This window comes from Lygodium microphyllum, chromosome 22 (genome assembly GCF_053477565.2).
Source record: "Lygodium microphyllum isolate KBCC chromosome 22, Lygodium_microphyllum_v1.1.10, whole genome shotgun sequence".
Taxonomy (NCBI): Eukaryota; Viridiplantae; Streptophyta; class Polypodiopsida; order Schizaeales; family Lygodiaceae; genus Lygodium; species Lygodium microphyllum.
The window spans coordinates 48,982,276-49,007,671 of NC_141156.1; the positions used below are offsets into that span (position 1 = coordinate 48,982,276).

Sequence of the window (25,396 nt, forward strand, 5' to 3'; positions counted from 1 at the left end):
CAACAAGAGGGTTGCTGAGCTTGCCACCAACCATCAAACAATGTATCACAAGACTGTGACAACTATTACCTTTTTGTTGATTTCTTTATTACATATTTTATTTGGTTTTTCTTTTTGGAAGGATCCCTCTTGAAATCTAAACGCCTGAGTTGCATGGCCAGTATGTGAAACGGACAGGAATGTCTAGTGAGTCAAGACTGGACAGTTAAGGTCCAGTATAAGTCTGGAAGAGACTGATGGCACTGTAGATTGACAAGTCTAGAAGAGACTTGTGAAAGTGTATCTGGACAAGTGTGTTGAAAAACTAGCCTGGAAGAGACTGGTTCAAAGTGAAGATGGACAAATCTTCAAGAGATTAGTCCATGTGGGGTCATCAGTGGAAATTCACTTTCAGTTGAGCTACATTACAGATTTGGATGTAGCCATAGTCTGCAAAGATGGTCAGAAGACTAGTGGGGATGCAATGGAAGCAACTCCTAAAATTTAGGGAGTTACTATTTTTAGACCCCAAAATCTGTTCGCGTCATTATCTTCGTTTTTGTACGAGGATTAATCTTCTGGTCTGTGCTGAGGTCAAATTTTGAACCGAGGATGGAGAATTTTAGACCGAAAGGTTTAAACAGGAAAATTGTTACATGTATGCCATGTGTCACAATTTGGGCATAAATTCCCAAAAGAGAGAGAGAGAGGGCAGCATAAAAACGAGTTTCAATGCATGGGGGGCCCATTTTCTGAAAGGGAGATGGATTGCTGCAGATGGAGAGCTCTTGAGAGCTCGTCTACCTTGTCTATGATGCACAGAGGGCTGAGCTTGCTTCCTACTCTCTCTTTCTCTCCCTGACAGTATGGTTATGCTGCAGAATCAAGGGCCTTTCTTCTGATTCAGGTACAGCTGTGTGGGAATATGCTGTTTTTGCATGAGGCAAGAGCCTCCTTTCTCCAGGAACAGGAGCAGTTGTATGTTGTCCCAGCAGGGACAGGTGAGGGTGGTAATCTCACCAAGTAAGTGTCTGAAACAGCACTGAATCAGTCCTGTTTTTGGACTGTTCAGAGGTTATTTCAGAGCCCAATTGATGTCAGAATGAAGGGGCATTTGGCACAGATGATGCAGAACAGTGCAGGGAGCAGTATGAACTGAAAACAGGTTTCAAAACAGGTCTGAACCAGTAATTGCAGTGGGCTGAACAGTACAGGGAATAGTATGAGTTGTAAACAGGTTTCAGAACAGGTCTGAACCAGTAAATACAGTAGGTTGAAATGGTCAATTCTGCACTCCAACCAGAAGATTCAAACTTGGGCAGAGTTTCCTCTCCTGGTCAACTTGATTTGGGTCAGTAATTGTACTGTTATGCTGTCAAATTTCACCCAGAATAGGTGAAAGACAACCCATTGTACTTTCTCTTTTTAAAAATAAAGAAATACCGCAAGGGGCGCCTAACTTAGGGGCCAACAGGGTGTATATGTTGCAACAGGAGCATTCTAGCTTCCTGTATGTCTTCTCGATTCTGTGTCTTTAAGTTCAGGTAAAGTGGGCGACTGTTAAATTGGGTGAAAGCATTTATTTATTTTGGTTGTACACTACCGCCCTTCCTAGTGAACAGGCCGGTTACATGGTTCCATTGCCGGGACCGAATCACTTTTTCCCTAAAGAGTGAGCCAGGGTTTGTTTGGGTGTAAGACACAGAATTGTGCATTATGTCTGAAAGAAAGGAAGACACCAAAGAGAAAGCGTCTGCATCACAGGAGATCCCTGTTGTTCATGAGGTGGGAGAGTCTTCTAGACCTCCGCAGTTTGTTACTCCTCCTGTTATGGTTGAGCCACAAGTTCTTACAGCTTCTTCTATGGATGTCAAGACTCAGTTAGTTGCTGCTGTGAGTATGTTTACTCAAGTGATGCAAAATCCAAGGTTTTTGGCATTTTTGCAGCCCTCCCTTCCTTTACAGCAAGTTGGGCAATCTGCAAAGATTTCGGATCCAATAGAGATCCAAGATAAGGGTAAGCATGCTGCAGATTCAGTGGAAACACCAAGGCAGCTTGCAGAGTCAATGGAGACTCCAAGATTGGTTCCAACTGTCCAGGAACAGGTGGCGGAAACACTAGTTACACAGGCATTGCCAGTTCAGCCTGCCACTTTACAGCAGCCAAATGTTGGCCTAAATGGACAGGGAAACAGTTTTCAGGCTTTACCACAGGTTTTCCCACCGACCTCTGTACATCCTGGGTACTTTGGAGGTGGATCTGTATTTCAGAGTATGGCTGGTTATGCACCTGAAAACCAAATTTATGTACCAGGAACAGTGTTTGGGGGTACACAGGGTTTTATGCCAAACCCCATGTATGGTAATATAGGCATGCAGCCTGGATTTCATGGAGTTCAGGGCAGTTTTGGCATGCCATAGGGCACTTTTGGTATGGCTGGTTATCAAAACCAGCAAGCAAGTATTGTGTCTACAAGCCCTGTAGTCAGTGGTCCGGCAACTCCTATGCCACCTATTAGTGTTCCTATGTTACAGGCATATCCTACAGATCCTTTGATGGCTCATGAGAAGCCAAAGCCATACAAGGAAGGTGGTACAGCCGTACAGTTTGACATCTTTCGAGGATTTGAAGATACGACTAAGGCACTCTCTTTCTTACAGCAGTTTGATACCGCATTTGCAGAGGGAACTTTACAGAGCCTTCTAAGGTCCGGAAAGCTGCCACTCTTCTTAAGGACAATGCTAGTCAGTGGTGGAGTACACTGTTGATGCAAGGACAGGCTCCTGCCACTTGGACTTACTTTAAGCAAGTATTTGCTTCTGCTTGGTTGACCAATGAATTTGAGATTGATGTTATGTCAGCTTGGCACAATTTGGATGCATCTAAATGCAAGGATCTGGAAGACTATAACAAGAAGTTTAGGGAGGATTTACTTCCAGTCACTTCTTACAGGGTTGTGCCATTGACCGAGTAGATAGAGAAATATTGCTATGGACTGCCCAAGGAACTCCGGAATTATTGTACAAAGACAAAGGTCACCACTTTGACTCAGTTAATTGAGAATGCCACCACAGGAAGTGCATTATTGTTGGGACAGTCAAGTGGTTTTGGGGGGCAGCATTAAACAGGACAAATCTGAAAAATTTTCAGCAAAGAAGCCATTTGGTAAACAGGTTTCTCAGATTTCTCAAAGCATAGGTAAATCTTGGCAGTTCAAGAAGAAGCCAGCCAAGTCCTTTGGACAGCAGTCAAAGGACCAAAAAAAACCTTTTGTACGCAAGACTCTTGAAGAGAGAAAGGCTTTAATGGCTGAGAGGAAATACTTTATCTGTGAGCAGACTGGTCATATTGCGTCTAGCTGTCCGGACAAGAATAAGAGATCAGCTGATGATGATAAAGAGGACAGGAAAGGAAAGAAGCCCAAACCTTCAGCAGGTTTAGTGCCAGATATGCTAGGAGACAAGCCACACTCGGATGCTAATGAGCTCTGCAGAGCTTGGGGTAAAGTTAGGGATCAACATGTACTTATTTTCTTTGATCCTGGAGCTAAGGCAAACTTTATCTCACCAGAGTTGGCTTCTACTTTGGGCATCAGAGCAGATGAGATGGGCTACACAGCAGAGGCAGGGTTGGCATGTCCTGGTCACTCAGAGTCTGTGACACCCATTCTTGGGAAGCTGCGTCTTCATATACAGTCTTATGTTGATGCAGAAGAATTTTATATCATGCCACTTGAAGGCTGAGATGTCTTGTTGGGAATGCCATGGATGTTCAGAAAGCATGGTGTGATGGATGCCTTTAACAAGACACTGACTTTGGAACATAGGGGAAAGACTCATGTGCTTGATGTGAAGCTTAAAGGAGAGTCTCTACCTGTTGTATCGGCTTCTGCCATTACATCTGTAATAAAGAATCATCTTTCTGCATACTTGATTTTTGCACGTGATGTCAAGGAAAATGATGAGTCAAATTTATCTATGTTAGATAGAGACAGGTCTGCTTTCTTGTCTCAGTTCAGTGACTGTTTTTCTGACTCATTACCATCACAGTTGCCACCAAAGAGGTCTGAGGATCATGCAATAGATTTGGTGCCAAGCAGTAGCCCACCAAATAGACCTCCGTATAGGGTTAGTGCAGCCCAACAGAAAGAGATATTGAGCCAGGTGAATGAGCTGTTGGAAAAAGGGCTGATTCAGCCAAGTTCATCTCCCTTTTGCTCACCAGTGCTCTTAGTGCAGAAGAAGGATGGCTCTTGGTGCATGTGCATAGATTATCGAGCGTTGAACAAGAGTACCATCAAGAACAGGTTCCCCATTCCAAGAATTGACGACATCCTTGACCGTCTGGAAGGAGCGTCAATTTTCAGCAGGATAGATTTGAAGAGTGGATACCACCAGATCAGGATTAAGCAAGAGGATGTGCATAAGACTGCATTTAGGACCACGTTTGGTCTCTATGAGTTCTTGGTAATGCCATTTGGACTTACTAATGCTCCTGCTACGTTTAATCGAATGATGGACAGGATTTTTCGTCCATACAGGCAATTTGTTGGTACATTCTTTGATGACATGATTGTCTTTTCAAAGAATGAACAGGAGCATAGAGAACACTTGAAAGCAGTTTTTGATGAGCTTTGCAGTAATAGGTTGCTTATCAGTGGCAAGAAGAGTGAGTTCTTCTTGGAAGAAATCCAGTTTCTGGGGCACATAGTGTCAAAGGATGGTGTCCGAATGGATCCTGTTAAGGTTGAAGCAATTAGAACATGGCCAGATCTGAAGACTGTCCATGATGTTAGAAGCTTCATGGGTTTGTGTTCTTATTACAGGAGGTTCATTCGCAATTTTGCAGAGATTACTTCACCTTTACATGCTTTACAGAAGAAAGGAATCCCTTTCCAGTGGACACAGAAAGAGATTTCAGCTTTTAATCTTCTTAAAGAAAAGATGACTTCTAGTCCAGTGATCATTCTGCCAGATCTTAGGAAGTCATTTATTGTCCAATGTGATGCCTGTGGCAATAGCATTGGTGCAATGTTAATGCAAGATGGCCGGGTAGTGGCTTATGAAAGCAGAATCTTGCGAGGGCCAGAAAAGACTATGCAGGTCTATGAGAAAGAATTGCTGGCTGTGATTCATGCGCTTTCTAGTTGGAAACACTACCTACTTGGGGCAGATTTTGTTGTCCAAACAGATCATCAGACATTGCGTTATTTCTTAACTCAAACTAAGCTGTCAGAAAAGCATATGCGTTGGGCAAACTTTTTGTCAATGTTCCATTTTCAGATTGTGCATGTGGAAGGCAAAAAGAATGTTGTGGCTGATGCTTTGTCAAGGAAGCCACAAATTTCAGCTGTGTCAATTCCTTATCATCATGAGCTTGATGATATGAAAGAACAGTATGCTGATCATGAAGATTTTGCAAGAATCTTTGATCAGCTTGTCAATGGACAACATCATGAGCATTATCTTCTCAAGGATGGTTTCATGTTGATGGATGGTAGACTATGTGTGACTATGCCATTGAGACGGAAAGTTATGACAGAGAGTCATTCTCCACCGTATGCAGGGCATCGTGGTATTGATGCAACAGTCAAAGCAGTAGAGACATTCTTTTATTGGCCTACTTTGAGAAGAGACGTGGATGCTTTTGTGCGGCAGCGTTTGATTTGCCAGAAGGTCAAGTTTGATAGGCAAAAAGCACCAGGGCTTTTACAGCCATTGCCTATTCCAGATAAACCATGGGAAAGCATAGCTATGGATTTTATCTTTGATCTTCCAAGGACACAAACAGGAAATGATGGGATATGGACTATTATTTGCAGGTTTAGCAAACAGGCTCATTTCATTCCTGTCACGAAGAAGATAAACCCAGATCAGATGGCACGTTTGTTTATGTACAATGTCTTCAAGTATCATGGTATGCCACAGTCTATTGTCAGTGACCGTGATCCACGGATGACAAGTCTATTCTAGAGAGGCATATTTGAGAACATGGGCACAACGCTTAAGTTCTCATCGTCATTTCATCCACAGACTGATGGACAGTCAGAAGAGGCAAATTCTACTGTCTTGGATCTGCTTAAGTGTTATGTGTCAGAGCACAAGTCAAAGTGGGAGCAGTATTTGCCTTTGGTCGAGTATACATACAATAATACTGTGCATTCGTCAACAGGCAAAGCCCCTTTTGAAATTGTTGAAGGTGGTAAAAAGGTTCCTCCCATTTTGCATACAAAGGATAAGATTTTTCAGGCAGATCAGTATGTGCAGAGTATGGGTGAAATGTATCAGAAAGTTAAGCATGCCCTTGAAAGGACTTGGGCAAAGCAAAAGAAAGCTGCTGATCATCACCGTCGTGAATTGATATTTTCACTTAGTAATTGGGTATTGTTGCGGTTTGAAAAGGCACGCTTAAAGAAGAGAAAAGGCAAGGAAAGTCTTTTCACTAAGCTTAGTATGCCATACTATGGGCCTTTTCAAGTAACAGAGAAGATTAGTGATGTTAGCTATAGGCTGAAATTGCCTGACAATTGGAAGATTCATAATGCTTTCCATGTAAGTCTTCTTAGACCATATATGGGTGATGTGCTAGAAGATATGCCAGCTGAGGAACAGCCTGAAGTTAAGGAACTTGATGAAATTCTTGTTCTAGAACAGGTATTGGCACACAAAGAAAGGAAAGTGAAAGGCAAAGTTGCTAGAAGGTATTTGGTTAAGTTCAAGAACTATCCAGCAATAGATGCTAAGTGGATGGACAAAGGTGAACTTGCAGAGTCACCTAATGTGTTGAAACTTTACCTTGAAGCATTTCGCTTGCAACCTACTTTGACCCCTTGTATCTCTAAGCTGAAATAGATTGTCAAAGTGACAATTGCTTAAGAAAAAAATTATGTACAGAAACAGATTTTGTACAGGTTAACACTTATTGTGTCCATATGGTTTTCTCAGTGCTAAAGAAGTAAGTATTGCTTGCAAGAATACAGTTTTTACTTCTATTGAATTGAATACATGTTGTAACAATGGTCACTCGATCAGGCATGTATTTTGTGAATTGACTCAGTGGGGATATCATTTTGATGTACCAGCCACTAGATTTCTAGTCAGGGTAATGTGGAGTCATCAAATGAGAATCTGCCACTATGGGGATATCATTGTGCTATACCGGCCACTATATCTGAAAACAGTGATGTGGAGTCACATGATGATAGTCTGCCATGTTTCACAGTTAGAACATACATGTGTTAACAGTGTGTTCAGTACACAATGTTGACTGATAGCATGTATGTGTTGTACATGTGCTGCCAAGTGTAAGTTCACTGGGTTAGCTGGAAGCATGTATGACATTCATGCAAACAAGGACGTTTGCGATTTCGAGAGGGAGGTATGTCACAAGACTGTGACAACTATTACCTTTTTGTTGATTTCTTTATTACATATTTTATTTGGTTTTTCTTTTTGGAAGGATCCCTCTTGAAATCTAAACGCCTGAGTTGCATGGCCAGTATGTGAAACGGACAGGAATGTCTAGTGAGTCAAGACTGGACAGTTAAGGTCCAGTATAAGACTGGAAGAGACTGATGGCATTGTAGATTGACAAGTCTGGAAGAGACTTGTGAAAGTGTATATGGACAAGTGTGTTGAAGAACTAGCCTGGAAGAGACTAGTTCAAAGTGAAGATGGACAAATCTTCAAGAGATTAGTCCATGTGGGGTCATCAGTGGAAATTCACTTTCAGTTGAGCTACATTACAGGTTTGGATGTAGCCATAGTCTGCAAAGATGGTCAGAAGACTAGTGGAGATGAAATGGAAGCAACTCCTAAAATTTAGGGAGTTACTATTTTTGGACCCCAGAATCTGTTCGCGTCATTATCTTCGTTTTTGTACGAGGATTAATCTTCTGGTCGTGCCGAGGTCAAATTTTGAACCGAGGATGGAGAATTTTAGACCGAAAGGTTTAAACAGGAAAATTGTTACATGTATGCCATGTGTCACAATTTGGGCATAAATTCCCAAAAGAGAGAGAGAGAGAGCAGCACAAAAACGAGTTTCAATGCATGGGGGGCCCATTTTGTGAAAGGGAGATGGATTGCTGCAGATGGAGAGCTCTTGAGAGCTGGTCTACCTTGTCTATGACGCACAGAGGGCTGAGCTTGCTTCCTACTCTCTCTTTCTCTCCCTGACAGTATGGTTATGCTGCAGAATCAAGGGCCTTTCTTCTGATTCAGGTACAGCTGTGTGGGAATATGCTGTTTTTGCATGAGGCAAGAGTCTCCTTTCTCCAGGAACAGGAGCAGTTGTATGCTGTCCCAGCAAGGGACAGATGAGGGTGGTAATCTCACCAAGTAAGTGTCTGAAACAGCACTGAATCCGTCCTGTTTTTGGACTGTTCAGAGGTTATTTCAGAGCCCAATTGATGTCAGAATGAAGGGGCATTTGGCACAGATGATGCAGAACAGTGCAGGGAGCAGTATGAACTGAAAACAGGTTTCAAAACAGGTCTGAACCAGTAATTACAGTGGGCTGGACAGTACAGGGAACAGTATGAGTTGTAAACAGGTTTCAGAACAGGTCTGAACCAGTAAATACAGTAGGTTGAAATGGTCAATTCTGCACTCCAACCAGAAGATTCAAACTTGGGCAGAGTTTCCTCTCCTGGTCAACTTGATTTGGGTCAGTAATTGTACTGTTATGCTATCAAATTTCACCCAGAATAGGTGAAAGACAGCCCATTGTACTTTCTCTTTTTAAAAATAAAGAAATACCGCAAGGAGCGCCTAACTTAGGGGCCAACAGGGTGTATGTGTTGCAACAGGAGCATTTTAGCTTCCTGTATGTCTTCTCGATTCTGTGTCTTTAAGTTCAGGTAAAGTGGGTGACTGTTAAATTGGGTGAAAGCATTTATTTATTTTGGTTGTACACTACCGCCCTTCCCAGTGAACAGACCGGTTACACAATGTCACCTATCTAGCCCACAAAGAACATGTAGAGATAGATACAAAAGATGAACTAGAATGCTTAAGGTGATCCGAGGCACCCCCTAAAGAAAGATTGAAAGTGGCTGAAATAGAAGTAGGGGAAGGTAAGCACTCACACTTAGCCCATTTCGATCCTCCATGTAAACAATGGGGACACCCAAACAGTGCTAGCCCTCTCATTGCTAGTAGGGTAGGAATGACTACACAAGCCTACCTATTGAACTCTTTATCCATTGAATCTAGGACCACTGACCACTCCAAGCACTCCAGCTTTTGCTCCATACATTGCCCCAATCACAGCGACCTCCCCTCAAAGCTAAGAGACATCAAACAAGAATTCAGCTCGCTTTGGAGAATAGCAAGCTCTAAGTGAAGTGATATTATCTCCAAGCATGTCACCTCCACTGCCACTAGTGTTGCCTCCACTTGCATGACAAGGTCTGTGTACAAAACGCCTTCATACAAAGCATCCATGGTCAGAAAAAGTAAAAATTTTACAATCCTCAAATCCCACGAGAGTTGGCTCTGATATCGACTATAGGACACAACAGAAGATGAAAGAACCAAAAAGGACAGAAGAGATCCTCAAATATTTAATAAGCAGTTCATAGAGATTGTACTATGTATCAGCTGCAAGAGCCCACAAGAAGGAGTACTCTTCACTTTGATTCCTCAAAACCACCTCAATGTCCATCACTACCTTAGTCCAAGGAAAATGAGCAAAATATTGCAACTTTTAAAGCTGATTTATAGCAAACATTTGTTGTGACAGACCTTGGTCTCTTTCATTACTATCTTGGCAATTGTTTGCTACTCTTGAGGGGGCACTGATATGCAAAAAGCCAAGTACATTAGACATCACTTTAGGATTTCAATTTGACAGTAAACCTATTTCTACATGATGTGAAAGCTGGTTTTCACTTTTCAATTGAGAATGTCAGATACCACTTTGATGCTTCACTCTATGAGCAAGAAAGTGGATGTTAGATTTGTATATGCAACATGGCTAGATATTCACTATGTAGTTTCTTAGTTGAGCTGATTTATGCATACCAAAGGTCTACGGAATTGGGAAGGGGTCAAATGTGTCTTCTATTACTTGAAGACACTCTGTCATTGGGAATGTTTATCCACAACCCATCTATTATCTTGCTTGCATCTACTGATAGTGACAGGGCAGGATGCTTTGGCGCACACATGTTCTTGAGTGGCAATTGTTTCTTACTTGGTGATACATGTGCATCATGGCTCAACAAGAGACAACAAACAATGGTCACTCAAGCTGTGAAGCTGAAAACAGGGCAGCATTTATAGCATAGTGGAATGTATTTGGCTCCGGACAACTTTAATAGATTTGCATGTTGCAGTCCACTATATGTGTTTTCACTGACAGCCACAAGTGCAATGGCAGTTACAAGAAATCCAATATTCCTGATCGCACAAATCAAATTGAAGTGCATAGGGAAAAATGCCATGCAGGGAGATTGGCTTGTCTCTGTGCATACACAGCACCAACACCAATGTATTCATGAAAGCTCTTTTAGAGAAAAATTCAAAGTCTTCTACAAGGATTTGGTCTTAATACCATTGAGGAATTGATCTACTACATAAATGTTCATGTTCGCATCATTCACTCCAAGGTGATTTGAGAAATACTATGTGGCTATTACTTTTTCATCAAGAAACCCAGCAGTTCTTTGAAAGGACTAGGATGGATCTACAAATAAACTATCACAACTAGGACAGGTCTATGATTCATGAATAAACTATCTCAACAAGCAAACCTTAGTAGTGAATACCGAGTGACTTAAGAAAAATTTGAAAACAAGATCCTAAAGGGCCTAAAGCATTAACCATGAGGTAAGTTGGGATGTCAACTACATTTAGGTATATGAAATATTTGCAAAATGTAATTACTAAGTGTGTAGATGGAATCAAAGTATTGTACATAGTACTAAACCACTATCACCCAAGCATCGTGGCACTTCCAAAAGGATGGACCAATGCAAGGTGTCACCGAGTGGTGATACTTTTTGTAGTTGCTTTCCTTATTTATTTATATAAATATTTTATTTTTCTTTTCTTTAGTTGTTGTTGCTTTTTACCCCTAGAGGTCTTTTGGATTAAGCCGAGATCTTTGCATGGCCAAAAGAGGCAATTATTGGGACAAATTGGACTGGTGGTTTGTCTGAGCCTTGGGACCAATTCCATATTGAACAGGCACTGAAGAATAGAATGCCAGTGGTTTGGGATTGTGTGCTTAGCCACTGGAGATGGTGCATGATAATGAGTCTAGCCAAGACAAAAGATGCACATGTGAGAATGCTCACGGAATAAAAGTCACCGTAATTGAGCCACATTACACTTTTTGATGTGGTTACAATGATAAAAGTTGCTTAGAACAACTTGAGGAATGCAGGGGTCACCATCCCTAAAATTTAGAAAGTTACTATTTTTGAACCCCAGAATCTGTTCGCATCATTATTTTCGTGTTTGCACGAGGATTAATTCTATGGTCTGTGCCGAGGTCAAATTTTGCACCACACATGCAGAATTTTAGACCGGAAGGTTTAAACGGGAAAATTGTTACATGTATGCCATGTGGCACAAATTCCCGAGAGAGAGAGAGAGAGAGAGAGAGAGCATTTTAAAAAAAACGTAATAGGCATAAGGGGCAGATCTGAGAATGAAGTTTTGAGGAGCTGAGGGCAAGCTATGGAGAGTACTTCTTTGACTCTGACTCATGTACGGAGGTAAAGCTTGCTCCCTCTGGTCAACTCTCTCTCTCTATTCTCAGAGGAAATGCTTTGCATGATGGACTGATTCCATCGAAGGGTTTTTCAACTCTAATTTAGTGCTGTTTGTGGGACTGTTTTAATGCTGGAATGATGCTTTCCTAAAAGGGATGTTGTTCTGGACATGCTGGTGAACCATAAAAACAGTGAATTCAGAGATCTGCAGACTGCAATTCTGCACAAGAATCATTGAGTTTTGGTCGCAGAAAATGCTTTCCTAAAAGGGATGTCGTTCTGGACATGTTGGACAAAAAGAACAGTGAATTCAGAGATCTGCATACTGCAATTCTACACATGAATCATTGAGTTATGGTTACAGAAAATGCTTCCCTAAAAGGGATGTTGATCTCGTCATGTTGAACCGTTCTTATGTAGCTCGGATTTACTCAAAAAAGATGAAAACCAATTGTAATTTTCCCTCTTTTAATTGATAAAGAAATACCGAGAGGGTCGCCGGTCTACGGGGCCAATCTAATGTTGAGCGAGGGAGTGAGGTCTCTATTTTTTTTTGTGTGTGTGTGTGTGTGAAAAGACCATGCGTTAATTGAAGGAACTACCGCTTCATGTGAGTCATAGACCGGTTTCACAAGGGGGGTGAATCCAAAAGTGGGAATCTTGCTTTTTTCAAACCCAACTCAACATAATTCTTGGAAACAACTTACATAATGTAGACAGCTGAGTTTGAGTTTCTACTTTTCCTATTTGCACAAGTGAATAGCATTCTGTAAATAGGTATTATATTGTGATCCATAAATTCTTTGATCTCATCAAAACTCGAACACATTGCAATTGCTCATCTACATCAAAGATTCTCTCTTTCTTACTCATTAGCCAGGTGTATGGTCTCTACAGCATACACTATTTACCGAAGAAAAAGAATTTGTCACACTCTTTAGGCATCGGCTCTTTTATACTAACTACCTTAATAGGGAAATTCAAACAATAGGAACACACAAGTTTTCTCTCACTGTTTGTGATCAGTGCTCACCTCATGAGCTGCAGCAATTTTGGAGAAGGGCGGTCCCATTTGTCCCACAATGTGTCACCATCAGCATCACCAACCTTGACTATGATTTCATTGATTTCTGATTCTTCAATTTTTTCAAACTCCATGACACTCTCTACTGTCCTGCGGCATTGGACACTTTGTGCAATAACAAGATCAAAAAGGCTGAACCTACATTGCTCCAAGGCAACATAAACGAAATCGGCATCGCAATAAGTGGAGTAGTAGCGCACAATATTTGGATGTTCATCAGAGGCAATCAAGAAAGAAATTTCCTTCTCAGCCTTTTCATGATACTGCAAAAGCATTCTTTTCACTGCAACCTTTCTTGTTTCAAGGAGTCCCTCAAACACCATAGTTCCTTGACTCCCTAATCCAATCACTTTGTCCCTACGCGTAACAAGTTTGCCTACATCACATAAATTGCCATGTTCATGCGAAGCTTAAACAACCATGAAGAATTTCACAATCATCTCTATGCAGTACATATTACCTGCAGGTGTGATCACTTCTAGAACTTGTGAGGGATTGTTTGAATTCCCATAGCTGTTTTCATAAATCGCTGTATCATGATATGCAGCTGCAGGACTCAATGCTGACATATTGTTTGGACTCTTCTCAGAAGATTCTTGTACTGCAGAATTCTCAGTAAGCCCTGGCTTTAACTTTCGCTTTTTTTTCCTTCCAATTACAGGTTGCTTCTCTTGTGCACGCTTCTTCATTTGCCTGAAGATTAAAAAAGCTATGACAAACCCACCCATCACCACAGAAACCAAAAAAGTAGCCAGATATATCTTTTTTAGGTCCATAATTGATGAATGAGACGCCTGATTAGGTTCAATTCCATAAAAAGCAACTGTAGCGACTTGCTTCCCTCTCTCACTTGCTGGTAACATAGCCAGCTGTGTTTTGGCATTCTGTTCTTCAAGTCTGCTATCATATCGCCTTGTTGATCTGCTCAGACCTTCCAGTGAAGCTGGCCTGTCTTCAATATTGGCATCCAAGGATGCAGGAAGGTAATCAAAGTCATCGGACTTAACATGATACAATTGCAGATCTGCAACGCTTACATTCCATAGAAGTACACCTGATCCTATCTTCACAGACCTTATTGTGTAGTCTCTTCTGAATATGTAAACATGGTCACTGCTTTTGGACGACCCCTCCAGATTCTCCTCCATAACTTGTGATAGATCTTCTTCTTTCATGATGTCTACTGCACCTGACTGGTCATTATGATTGAATGTTCTTACCAAGGCTCCTGATGAAGAATCCACTAGGAAAGCAGATGTAGACATGCTGCCAAGAATAACACTATCCCCTAAAACCACTGGTGTGCTCCTGACAAGCTCATCAGGTGAAACGGGAAGACCCTGCAAAGTAATACCTCAATCACTGAAATCATCGAGTACCAGAACATGGCATCAATAGAGCTGGTTCTAATGACTTACTTCTGTGCCATAGCGTTTATCAAAAGAATAAAGCCTCCAATCTGTGCCACAGAAAAGATACTCATCATCAGCAATCACTGGGTCAGAAGTGATCTCGGATGGGGCACTTGAATTTTCTGAGCTTGCACTGTCCAATATTAAACCCTGCGCAGAACTTAATGGAGCTCCAGAAAAGAATGACCAGCGAACTTCATTTGTCAGTGTATCTCGTGCAGTAACTGTTCCATTCCACAATATCTCCACTGCCAAGGGGGAGGACCTGCTGGCTCAACGAAATCAAACATTTCCAACAATGATGATGGAAACCACAAATCGAATCACTATTGCACCAACAGACATGACAAAAATCTGTAGAAAAGTCCATGACCCCATCTTTTAGTGTTCTTCTTAACCAAACTACGCAATCGCAAGCTGCAGTGATTCATCCTTTCTCAGCTAAGCACAGAAATGTCTTAACAGATGCTCAGAAGGATGCCTTAAGTAGATGCGAGACAGAAACGCCTCGTCTGACAACGAAGACGAAAAGAACAAATCGAAAGTAGACGCAAGACAAATTTGCCTTCTCTAGCAGTGGCATTCATCCTTTTTCAGGTAAGCACAGAAATGTCTTTAAGTAGATGCATAGAACGATGCCTTAAGTAGATGCGAGACAGAAATTCTTTGTCTAACAGTGGTTAATGCAAGATCATCACGCTCCGTTACAAGCGAAAAGGGAAAATTTGTCTCCATGGAGGCTGTTCGTGTTCATACCTCTGTTCGATGGGAGCCGGTAAGGAAGGAGGTGCGCCGTGTAAATCCTGAGCTGCTGAAGAGGAGAAAAGGTAAAGCACCGCAAGAAGAAGGCAGTAGGTTAAGTGAAGCGTCCAGTTGATGGCCATAGCCATGGCTGTGCAGGTTTCATGACGTGCGCGTTCTCGGGTTTCCGTATACAACGAGCGATCAGCAAACAGACACTAGTTTTGACTTGTCCGTTTTCACAGCTAGCCGAGTCCGCGTTTGGAAGTGCGGGTCGCCTCATAGAGTCCACTTGTTAACTTTCCCATTGCCTCACGAACCAATATGTACTTTTGTATTTTTAGACGCGAGATGATGGCAAGAATGTAACTCGTCACATTGGGTTGGTTATACCATTTGAGCCAGCGGTTCTTGCGTTTTTGTACTTTAGAACCTTAGGACTCGTACAAACAAAGGTGATACCCAAAGCTGTTTTTTCAACAGGAAATGGTTTTTCAAGAATTTCCCATTTCGAATCGCCTCTCGCTCTGGATAAAAAAATTAAAATATACCACTTTTTCCCACATTTTGAAAGCTAGAGGTAGACCTAAAAGCCTTCTCCTAAAAATAGAAAAGGGTTTCCCGTGTGGGGGATTTATCATTTGTCTACATGATGAGTGTCTCATATATACAAGTGAGAAAAAGAGTCACAAGTATGGTATCACACACACATGGATACAAGGTACCACAATCTATTGCACCTACTCTCGATCTACTTCAACCAATTAGACTGCTTTGTGCTTGGGATGACACATCAAAATGACTATTTCAAGATAATTTTTGTCATAACTTTACATTGACGAGTTAATGTAAAAGGCCATGCCACTTTGGACTCTTGAAGTCTGATCTATTGTTTACTCATTGAACTAAAGGTTGATGATGATTTCTTAGTGCTTAATCTGTGTTCAATCCATAAACGCCTACATCAAGAGATGCCGACAAGATCCTTTACAATATAGTTTACAAGCCCGTGTAGACTATATAAGCATGATTCACATATGCATTCTAGCACTAAGAGGCCAAAACAAAGAGGATTTTTGATGCAAGAAGTATGTAGATCAATTGTGAACTATATTATACACAAGGCTAGAGATGGTTTTGGAATGTATATTGTAAGCTAGGCAAATTAGATCACAAGGACTTAGCCAAAATAGCTCACCTATTAAGCTAATTCATATCCCCAGCTTGTAGTGCAAGGACCCAAATAGTCGTGGAAATTCTTGAAACAAATAAGTGGCACACTAATGATTAGGTTAATATGTTAGATGCCTTGAGTCAACTTGTTTTAGGGGAAGCAACTCTATAAGCCAAGCATAAGTTGATCAATGTTCTATGTGAACACCTCTTCCCCAAGGGTACACCATTTTTTAAACTAGATTGCCTAGGATCACACACATCAATGTAGGTTAGATATAGACCACACATCTACTATAAGCTAGTTCAAGGAGGCCACACAGCTTCCTTAGAGCTATTAGTGGATCCATTATCTAGCTTGGTATGGGTCCACCACACATGGTATTAGTGCAAAGTTATAATGTAGAAAAAGTTTGCTTGATTTGTCTTTATTAAGCAATTGGAAAATAATTCTTAACCTTGGATTTTAGGAGTCTTAAGAGGAATTAATGGAGAATCCAGTCTTCTAGGCTATATTCATGACTACTTATTAGTCAAATGACCATTGGTTTCTATGTTTGGTCATGTTGTATCAATAAGATGATTATGCCCAAAGCTTTGTATGTTAAGCAAAGATGAAAGGATTGCTTTGAATGGCACCTAAATGGTGAAGATTTCCTCATAAGCACTGATAATACTAAGTATGTTAAAAGAGATTTAAAGAGGATTGTGGTAATTGAAAGACTATGTATTGTTTTAGAACTTTAGTTCTTTCAAACCCCAAATCCTAATGTGTAGATTCATGTGAATGGTCAATTGATATCCTAGAACCAAATTGTATACTCATGTGTTATAAATTAGTACCTTCTAAATGGATTGTGCTTTGTCAATCCAAATGATGGATATTGCAATGTATTGTTGATACCTATTATGGATTAGAATATGATGTCAAAGTTCTTGAAGCTCAAAAGAATCCCTAAAATATCTCCCCTTATTAAACCAAAATTTTGTTTTCTAAACAATGTATCATTCAATCCATATTAACCAAATTTGTTTTTCATATGAACAATGTTTGTGCCTATTGAGTTTCTTTTGCCAAAACTTTACCTTGTACATAGAGGCATTCTAAAGCATGAAGCTAAATAGATAATAGTTATTTTACCCATGGAATTATTATCTAAGTAGTAATGAAATTCTTGTTTAGATAAGCAAAGTTCCTTGGTCATGATACCTTATATTTTGCTTTACGTATGTGTCTACTTTCTAGTTATATGACTTTCTAGTCTCCAGATCAGATAGCCTGCTTCAAAGAGATGGTAGACCAAGAGTTGTCCCAATCTACATTTGGCCGTTCTGCACAGTCTACCTCAGTACACTCTAATGCTTCCACCAATAGGCAGAGTCAACGCTTTAGGCTAGCCTCAAAGGGTGGCTCAGGGACACCTTGCTTGACCGGAGAAGGGGTGGTTCTAGGGGATGCTGCAAAGGTGCAGATGTTGTAACCCCACGGTTGGTTGCTACTCCTCGCTCTCGTAGTGATTCCAAAGAGGGTGGCTCAGGTGGGTGTGGTGGACGCACCGATGCAGTGTCCCCATCTCGTTGGTCTAGTGGATACTAATCACCTCCAAGGTTTGTCATACCTATAGGGACGTCTACTTCCATGACTCCAGGTTTCGCTTAGCCATCCACATGTGGTACCCCTGTGGGTGCTACTATTATAAAATCCGAGATACACGCTCGACTTTCTTATATACTTAAAATATATATGGCAAATATTATATTGACACAGAGGGAGAATAGATGAGAGAAAAGAAAGATGTAGAGAGAGAGGTAGAGAAATTGGCAACACACTAGGGACTGGAAGATGGGCCAGTCCCCCCCCCTTGTGGAGTTATATTATTGATAAGGAGCAAGCTCCTCCGTTACACATAAGCCAGTTCTTACTTGCAAATCTTGGAAACAAGATCATGGTTCCTTGCACGGTATACAACCGGCTAACACTTGCACAACTTGAAAGTTGGCACCTTTTGATCCTTCTTGAGTCTCCTTCTCTCCTACACAATATGTGTAGGGCTCTCCTCTTGGCGCTTGATTTCAGCAGAGCTTCCGCAGCACTTGCACCTTCTCTTCTCCTCTTGGAACTTGATTTCAGCAGAGCTTCCGTAGCACTTGATTTCAGCAGGGCTTCCGCAGCACTTGCACCTTTTCTTCTCCTCTTGGATACATGCAAAATTATGCTTCCTTTGCCTCTCCCTTACACCCAACGATAGCCTCCTCTTTTATAGGCTTTCAAGAGCTTATCTTCTTGGAGAGAGAGTTGAGTTGATCTTCATGCAAGATGTGGTTGTTCCACTCTACAGCACTAATTTCAAGATATTTCTTTGTGTGTTGTTTGGATGAAAAAATGTCCAACACGAAAGTTGTAGATCTCGTTGTTTCCGATAACTCACTTATCCCATTTTTAGAGATCGTTTTTCTATTGCAATATATTTTTAAAATGGATTTTTCAAAAAATAACTTTTTAGACTGTACTCTTAACTTGTGGTCCATGCAACCACCTTGAGTCATAGATAAGGAGAGTTCATTAGATTGCCTTGGGCCTCAACCTTAAGATTGAATTCCACACAAAATCTTGTGTCATTTTAAACCTTAGAAAGAGAAAATCACTTCTCTCCTCACTTCCAGAGGATCACGTCTCTCGTCTTTCTTAGTGAGAGAATTTCCTCTGTCGTCTTTCTTAATGAAAGAAAATACCTTAAACCTTGACTTGTAGGGGAGAGAATGACCCCAAATGAATGCAATGCTCATTACACACAAGTAAACATTTCCAAGCGTCCCTAGGGACGCACACATAAATACATATATACAATGCTAATGCACTTCCTCTTCTTAGAACTCAATCCATCTTCATTTATGTGTAACTCCTTGGTTCTTGTGTACACTCTCACACTTGGCAGACACTTCTTTCCCCCTTCATAACTTGTACTGCCTATACCAAATATCCCTGTCACAGTGCTTTGATCACCCCATTAAGTGATGCACTAGGAATACTGGTTCCTAAATGGCTCCTAAATGATCTCATGGCCATGCTAGATCATAATCAACACTTAAAGAAAAGTGAGCCATTAATTTATTGACATGATTTTATTAAATAGAGAATGTGTAATAAGCAATCAATTTAGTGACAGCTACTCCAAGAGATACCACCCCCATAGGTATGCAAAATGGACATGGATCTCTTGGTTATGCCCAACAGTGTGGTCATAGGTGAGAAAAGGCGCACCTTAGACTTATCGTAGTAGGGTATGGATACCTAGTGGATGAGAAAACATGTGTCGTGATCATGAATGATGAGGGGAGGAGGGTGATGGCTCACATGAGAGAGTTGTGCCAACAAGTATTTAGACACAATGTTTTAGGCCGCTAGAAAAATATACCGGAGGGGAGCAAGGACTATGTGGTAGTGTCCTTGCACAAGGAGTTCCTGATACCTACAGTGGTAAAGAGGTTTTCTTGAGGATGGATGATGGATTGTATACGTGCATATATGTCACATAGATGATCAAATATGCACAAGGTAATCAAGAGTGGTGCTTCAAAGCATGAGTGGTTGGATGCGGAGGATTGGCAGAGACTCAGGGAGGAGGACACAGACTCTCCAAGACGATGGCAGCAATAGTGGAAGGCACCAATGGCATGATTGGAGGCGGGGATTGTGCATCATTTGGGGAGTGGTGGCCATAGAACTTATTTGGAGGATGTTGTAAGTTTTCTTTTAGTCATTTTCACTTTCTTGTTTGGAATACCACTTGTATTAATAAGCTTATTTCTAGCAATGCTACTTTCTTTTCTTTGCAGCACTCCATCACAAACTGTGATCCTATAGGTTTGGAGACTCAGAATGTAGAGAGACAGTCTTATTGCACTCATCGATAGATTATATGACTGTAGGGGCCCATTAAGTCATGCCCCTTTCTTGTTTTTAGTCATTAGTTTTTTTGTGATGCAGTATGTATTGTGGATTAATCTGTGGTTGTATATATTGTAGAGTCCATTCGACGCTCCATTGCATTGGGACGAGCTCTCAAATGGTGAGAAGCTGTAGCAGTCACTTGGATTCGTGGAGCACACATCCTTTCCTTTTTTGGCCCTATGATCCATGCAGGCTCTTTCCATGTAGCATTCCTTGGATATATTTCACATCCTTTGTATGGACTTCTATTTTGCGATATTTATAGATACATTTCCTTGTTTGTTTTGTACTCTCCTCTCCATCGTTCCATGTAGTTTTATGAGTTGTCATTGTTGGTCTTGTACTTATTTGAATATTGAATCAACAACACTTTTTTTCCAACATCTCCATGATGCACGTGTTTCAATGATGATTGTGTACTCAATTTATATTTGATTTATGGAACATTGATTAGCACATGGTGCTAGAATGTGACACGACATCATGTTGCCCATTCACCTTTTTTTTCTCTCTTTGTAACCATGGCTAGTAGCATCGCTAATTTACTACACACATCACTATCAACATCACTAAATGCGTCAGAAAGTGAACGCTAATAGTGATAGATCTATAGAGACGTGTATACTAACGTTTTTAGCCATGATGGGGGCAATTTTTTATATGAATATTTTCATCGCTTTAGAGATTGGTATATGGCCTATATCTTGTAGTGTGCACCTAGTTTCTCTTGGCACTTCACATTGATGTTCTCCTGGTAAGTCATATCGGTATTCTCAAAGCATCGATATTCTTTGTTTTTTCACATTGAGATTTGAAGGCATGTTTCAAATGGCAAGAGGGTTCATGGGTGCTTGAGTCACAAAAAAACAAATCTTAAGAGATCCCAAAGCTTTTGTATGAGATGAGGATTTATTCATATTCTCCTTATGCTCACATTTACACATTAATTGGTGCCATAAAACATTTACTTATATTGTTATAGCATTTGGAGATGATTAGAGGTGCATGCACATAGTACCCTCATAAAAAGTTGGAAAGAGTCCAACACCTCCTACATAATAGATCAACATTCGTGATTAATTATGCTCACCTAATCTAATGGTTACTATCCATTGTTGAATATTATTACATGTCGAATAGTATACCCTCTCCATAGATGTAATGGTACAGATCCAAGTTGTTGATAGGCATGAAGCTCTTGATGGTTCATGACTTTAGGATCTCTCTCTCTCTCTCTCTCTCTCTCTCTCTCTCTCTCTCTCTCTCTCTCTCTCTCTCTCTCTCTCTCTCTCTCTCTCTCTCTCTCTCTCTCTCTCTCTCTCTCTCTCTCTCTCTCTCACGCACGCACACACACACATATCAATGTGTTTATATGTGTGTGTGTGTGTGTGTGTGTGTGTGTGTGTGTGTGTGTGTGTGTGTGTGTGTGTGTGTGTGTGTGTGTGTGTGTGTGTGTGTGTGTGTGTGTGTGTGTGTGTGTGTGTGTGTGTGTGTGTGTGTGTGTGTGTGTGTGTGTGTGTGTGTTATTTTTCATTATCTAATATACATATATATATATATATAAACATCAATTTACATAAACGTAATTTATAAACACACATATAGGTCTATCTAATATATTCATAGTGACAAATATATAATTTACATAAGTATACAATGATAAATATAAATTACATTGCGTAATGTAATGTATATATATTGTTTTTCCTCATTATGCATATTGACATAACTCCATAGGGTCACATGTCATAGATTTGCAGATTCATTGAAAGGCTACAAATGGCATGAGTCTTAGCATCCCCCCTACCCTTCTTTTATACTTCTTTCTATGAAGACTCTGAGTTTTGTTGTGTCTACAAGAGTAGCCTATAGATAAATGTGCAATAAGGAGGCCTAGAGTGTGACAAATTGGTGTCGAGAAACATGAATACGGGGACGCCTAGAGGCCGCCGACATGTGTCCCCCATCTTTACATTATTATAATATCAACACATTTATCTGTGTGTGTGTGTGTGTGCACGTGTGTGTGTAGATATCAATTTACATTGATGTAATTTATAGATGTCAAACCCTTAACATATTACCAATACATATATACCTCAATATTTTTATCTACAATTAACATTACTATAATGTCAATATGTTTATAGATATATGTACATGTTTATATATTTTTTTCATAATCATATATGTACTTATATAGGCATAAATTTATATTGACATAATTTATAGATGTTAAACCCTAAACCTATTATCAATACATATATACATATATACCTTAATATTTTTATCTAATATTTACATTACTATAAGGTTCATACGCATCCATCTTAGTGACAGATTCGTCATGTATCCAATTTTATCGTGGTTGCTACCCTTCATTGAGGTGGTAGGGCCAAGAGGGGCTTGAGCCTCACGTACCCCTTACCTTCTTTTTATACTCTCTCTAGGTTCTCTCAATCATGGGCATGTGCTTATGGGATATGGCACAAACGGAGGAAAGCACCCATTGTGAAAGATGCGAGATCTAGAGCATGACAAATGCTATGGTGGATGAAAGATGAAGACTAAGATCATGATGACATGGACAAAGACAAGGACTTGACCTGTTACACAAGTGAATTAGGTTCCAAGATTGAGACTTGGACTCATAAACACATTCTTGTGTATAAGACTGACAATGACATTGTATTCATCTCATATGAAAATGACAAGCAAGTACAATGCTTTATAGGAAAGTCTAGGTAGCACATCCTCCTTTTGTGCTTATGGGATTCTAGTCCTGAGTCCTCACTGCTCCTTCCAAAGAAACTGAAGTAGGTGTGATTGGAAACATCTCAACACCCCTCCTCAATCACAACCAGAAGTACAAAGTGTATAGAGGCTTTAGTGAAAGCAACACCTGCAAAGTGTGGCCACACCATAGACATGGCAAAACACCAAAGGCTGTTGTAGAAAAGGCTAAGTGTGGGTACCACAAACATGGTGGACATCCAAAGGCTGTAGCAGGGGGCTCACAAAGTGTATAGAGGCTGTAGTACAAGGCTACACGAGGAGTTTACAAGTTTATGTCAGAGGCAGTAGGGCTAGGCAATACAAGGCTAAAAAAGTCTATCTAAATAGAAGGACTGATGAGGTTTGTCCTTCTCCTGGTGGTCTTCTTCTTCTTCTTCTTCCTTTGCTCCATGGTCTTCTTCTTCTTTAACTGCAGCAAGATAGGCATTCTAGGACCTTTTTTTGGCGTGGCAAAACTTCTCGGTGTGTCCAATCCTTTTGCAAAAGTCACAAAAAAGTTGGTCCTTCTTGCCTTTGTACCTGTTGCCAACATATAATGCTTGTTCATCTGTAGAGGTGCTTGGTTCTTCCTTAGTTTTTAGCTTCTTTTCCTCCTCTAATAGTGATGCCTGGATATCAACAAGCTTAGGGTTTGGCATATTGATTAAGGTTGTTAATACATTGTTATATTTAGGAGGCAAACTTTTGAGTAGAACACCAATGCAAACATATTCTTCCAATTTAATGTTGATTCTTGTAAGTTGGGTTAGAAGTCCTTCCATGTAATCTAGATGTGTGGCAAGTGATGTGTTGGACTTCATGTCAAGCCTGAAAAGTTCAATCAAGAGACCATACTTTGATGACTTAGACTATGCACCAAACAATGTGTCAAGTCTCTTCCATGTATCATGTGAAGTATCATAGTTATCCACATGGTGGATATAGTTGTCATCTACATAATGGCCTGAGCCTTATCATCATTCTTTTGCTAAGTGACTACCAGGTCCACATCATGAGGCTTCTTTTCTTTTCCAATGGTAATGGGCCATAGGCCCTTCTTCATCAGGATAAGTTTGATGCGGGTTTGCCATGTGTGAAACCCAACTCCTTTGAAATGAGTTGTTGGAGAGTCTTTTCCCATGTTGGATTTGCAAGAACAGTAGCAAATCAGCTCTAAAATTCTCAGCAGAAGAAATGATATTGAATGTGCTAACAAGCACAAGTGTCCAAGAGACACTAGATGAGTAGTATCAAGAGATACTAGCTATAACAAATTGAGTGTTGCTTGCCTTGTTGGACTTGGGGTTTTTAAGAACTTTTAGGAATCTACTCCAGTTTGCTCAAAATCTTCCAAAATCCCCTCCTTGAGGCTTGAGTGTTGCAGCAGATCTTTGAGTGGCAAAGATTGAGCTAAGAGAATGTAGTGGAAAATGAGCTTGAGACTGTAGCAATGAAGAACTTGGTGTTGATGTCATCTCCAAATCTTCCAAGGTCTTCACAAATTTCCCTCCTTGTTGGAATCTTCAAATCAGAGTGGCAGTAACTTCATTGTACCAAGAGGAGTGAGAAAATGAAGAAAATTGAAGCTTTTTGAGAAGTTGGCTATGGAGTTTGCATTAGGGTTTCTAGGCAGCCCTGTTTTTTTGTTCTATGTGAGTTGGATACTTGATCATTTTTGAAACTTTTTATATGGAAATGAAGCTTGTCTCATGGGCTTCCAAAGCCCTATGGTGGCACGCTGAATCGCGGCCTACATCTAGCGTGTCAGTAGTACGACAGCAGTGGGTGCAATTCCGAACAACGACGTGTTGCATGCTGAATGTTGAGCCAGTGGAGGCTTAATGTCAAGGTGTTATGTGATAGGAAGCTTTGCCTTGAGCAAAGACACAACTCTCTAGAAGGAAGCTTCCAAAGATATGACCTCTATGATGAGATATGAAACCTCCAAGTATAGCAGTTCATGTCTGGCTATGGCAATCACAAGCTTGACTAAACATGAAGTTGAAATAATGAAGTCCTAAGATGGATGTGCGCAAGGCAGAGATAATCAGAGGTGAGAAGAGAGCGGAGAGGCAGTGCCATGCCCAACTGGGCTCTAATACCATGTAAAAGATGTGAGATCTAGAGCATGACAGATGTTATGGTGGATGAAAGATGAAGATTAACATCATGATGACATGGACAAAGACAAGGACTTGACCTGTTACACAAGTGAATTAGGTTCCAAGATTGAGACTTGGATTCATAAACACATTCTTGTGTATAAGACTAACAATGACATTGTATTCATCTCATATGAAAATGACAAGCAAGTACAATGCTTTATAGGAAAGTCTAGGTAGCACATCCTCCTTTTGTGCTTATGGGATTCTTGTCCTAAGCCCTCACTACTCCTTCCAAAGAGATTGAAGTAGGTGTAATTGCAAACATCTCAACACCCATTGTAGGTGGGCATTCATAACTAGTCATGGAGGCCGCCATGTGGCCATCGAGATGTATTAGTGAGGAAGGCCTTGGAATGGACATGTGTTTCCCCCCTTCCCCCCCAAAAAAAAAA

General features: G+C 40.6%; 1 protein-coding gene and 1 pseudogene across 2 annotated transcripts in view; one reads left to right on the forward strand and one right to left on the reverse strand.

Moving 5' to 3' along the window:
• The window catches only part of IRE1-1 (inositol requiring 1-1), a 47,508-nt gene extending 32,246 nt beyond the window's left edge, over positions 1–15,262 (reverse strand). The window contains exons 1-4 of one of the 2 annotated variants that reach the window (XM_087662410.1): positions 14,955–15,262; positions 14,205–14,466; positions 13,247–14,126; positions 12,736–13,162 (exon numbers count right to left, since the gene is read on the reverse strand). In XM_087662410.1, coding sequence (XP_087518536.1) covers positions 12,736–13,162; positions 13,247–14,126; positions 14,205–14,466; positions 14,955–15,088 — 1,703 coding nt within the window. In that variant the 5' untranslated portion in view covers positions 15,089–15,262. The remainder of the gene's footprint in view (positions 1–12,735; positions 13,163–13,246; positions 14,127–14,204; positions 14,467–14,954) is intronic. The other variant, XM_087662411.1, reaches the window with a different exon arrangement.
• Positions 3,372–8,455, forward strand: LOC148017124 (uncharacterized; annotated as a pseudogene).
• Positions 15,263–25,396: the final 10,134 nt, after the last annotated feature.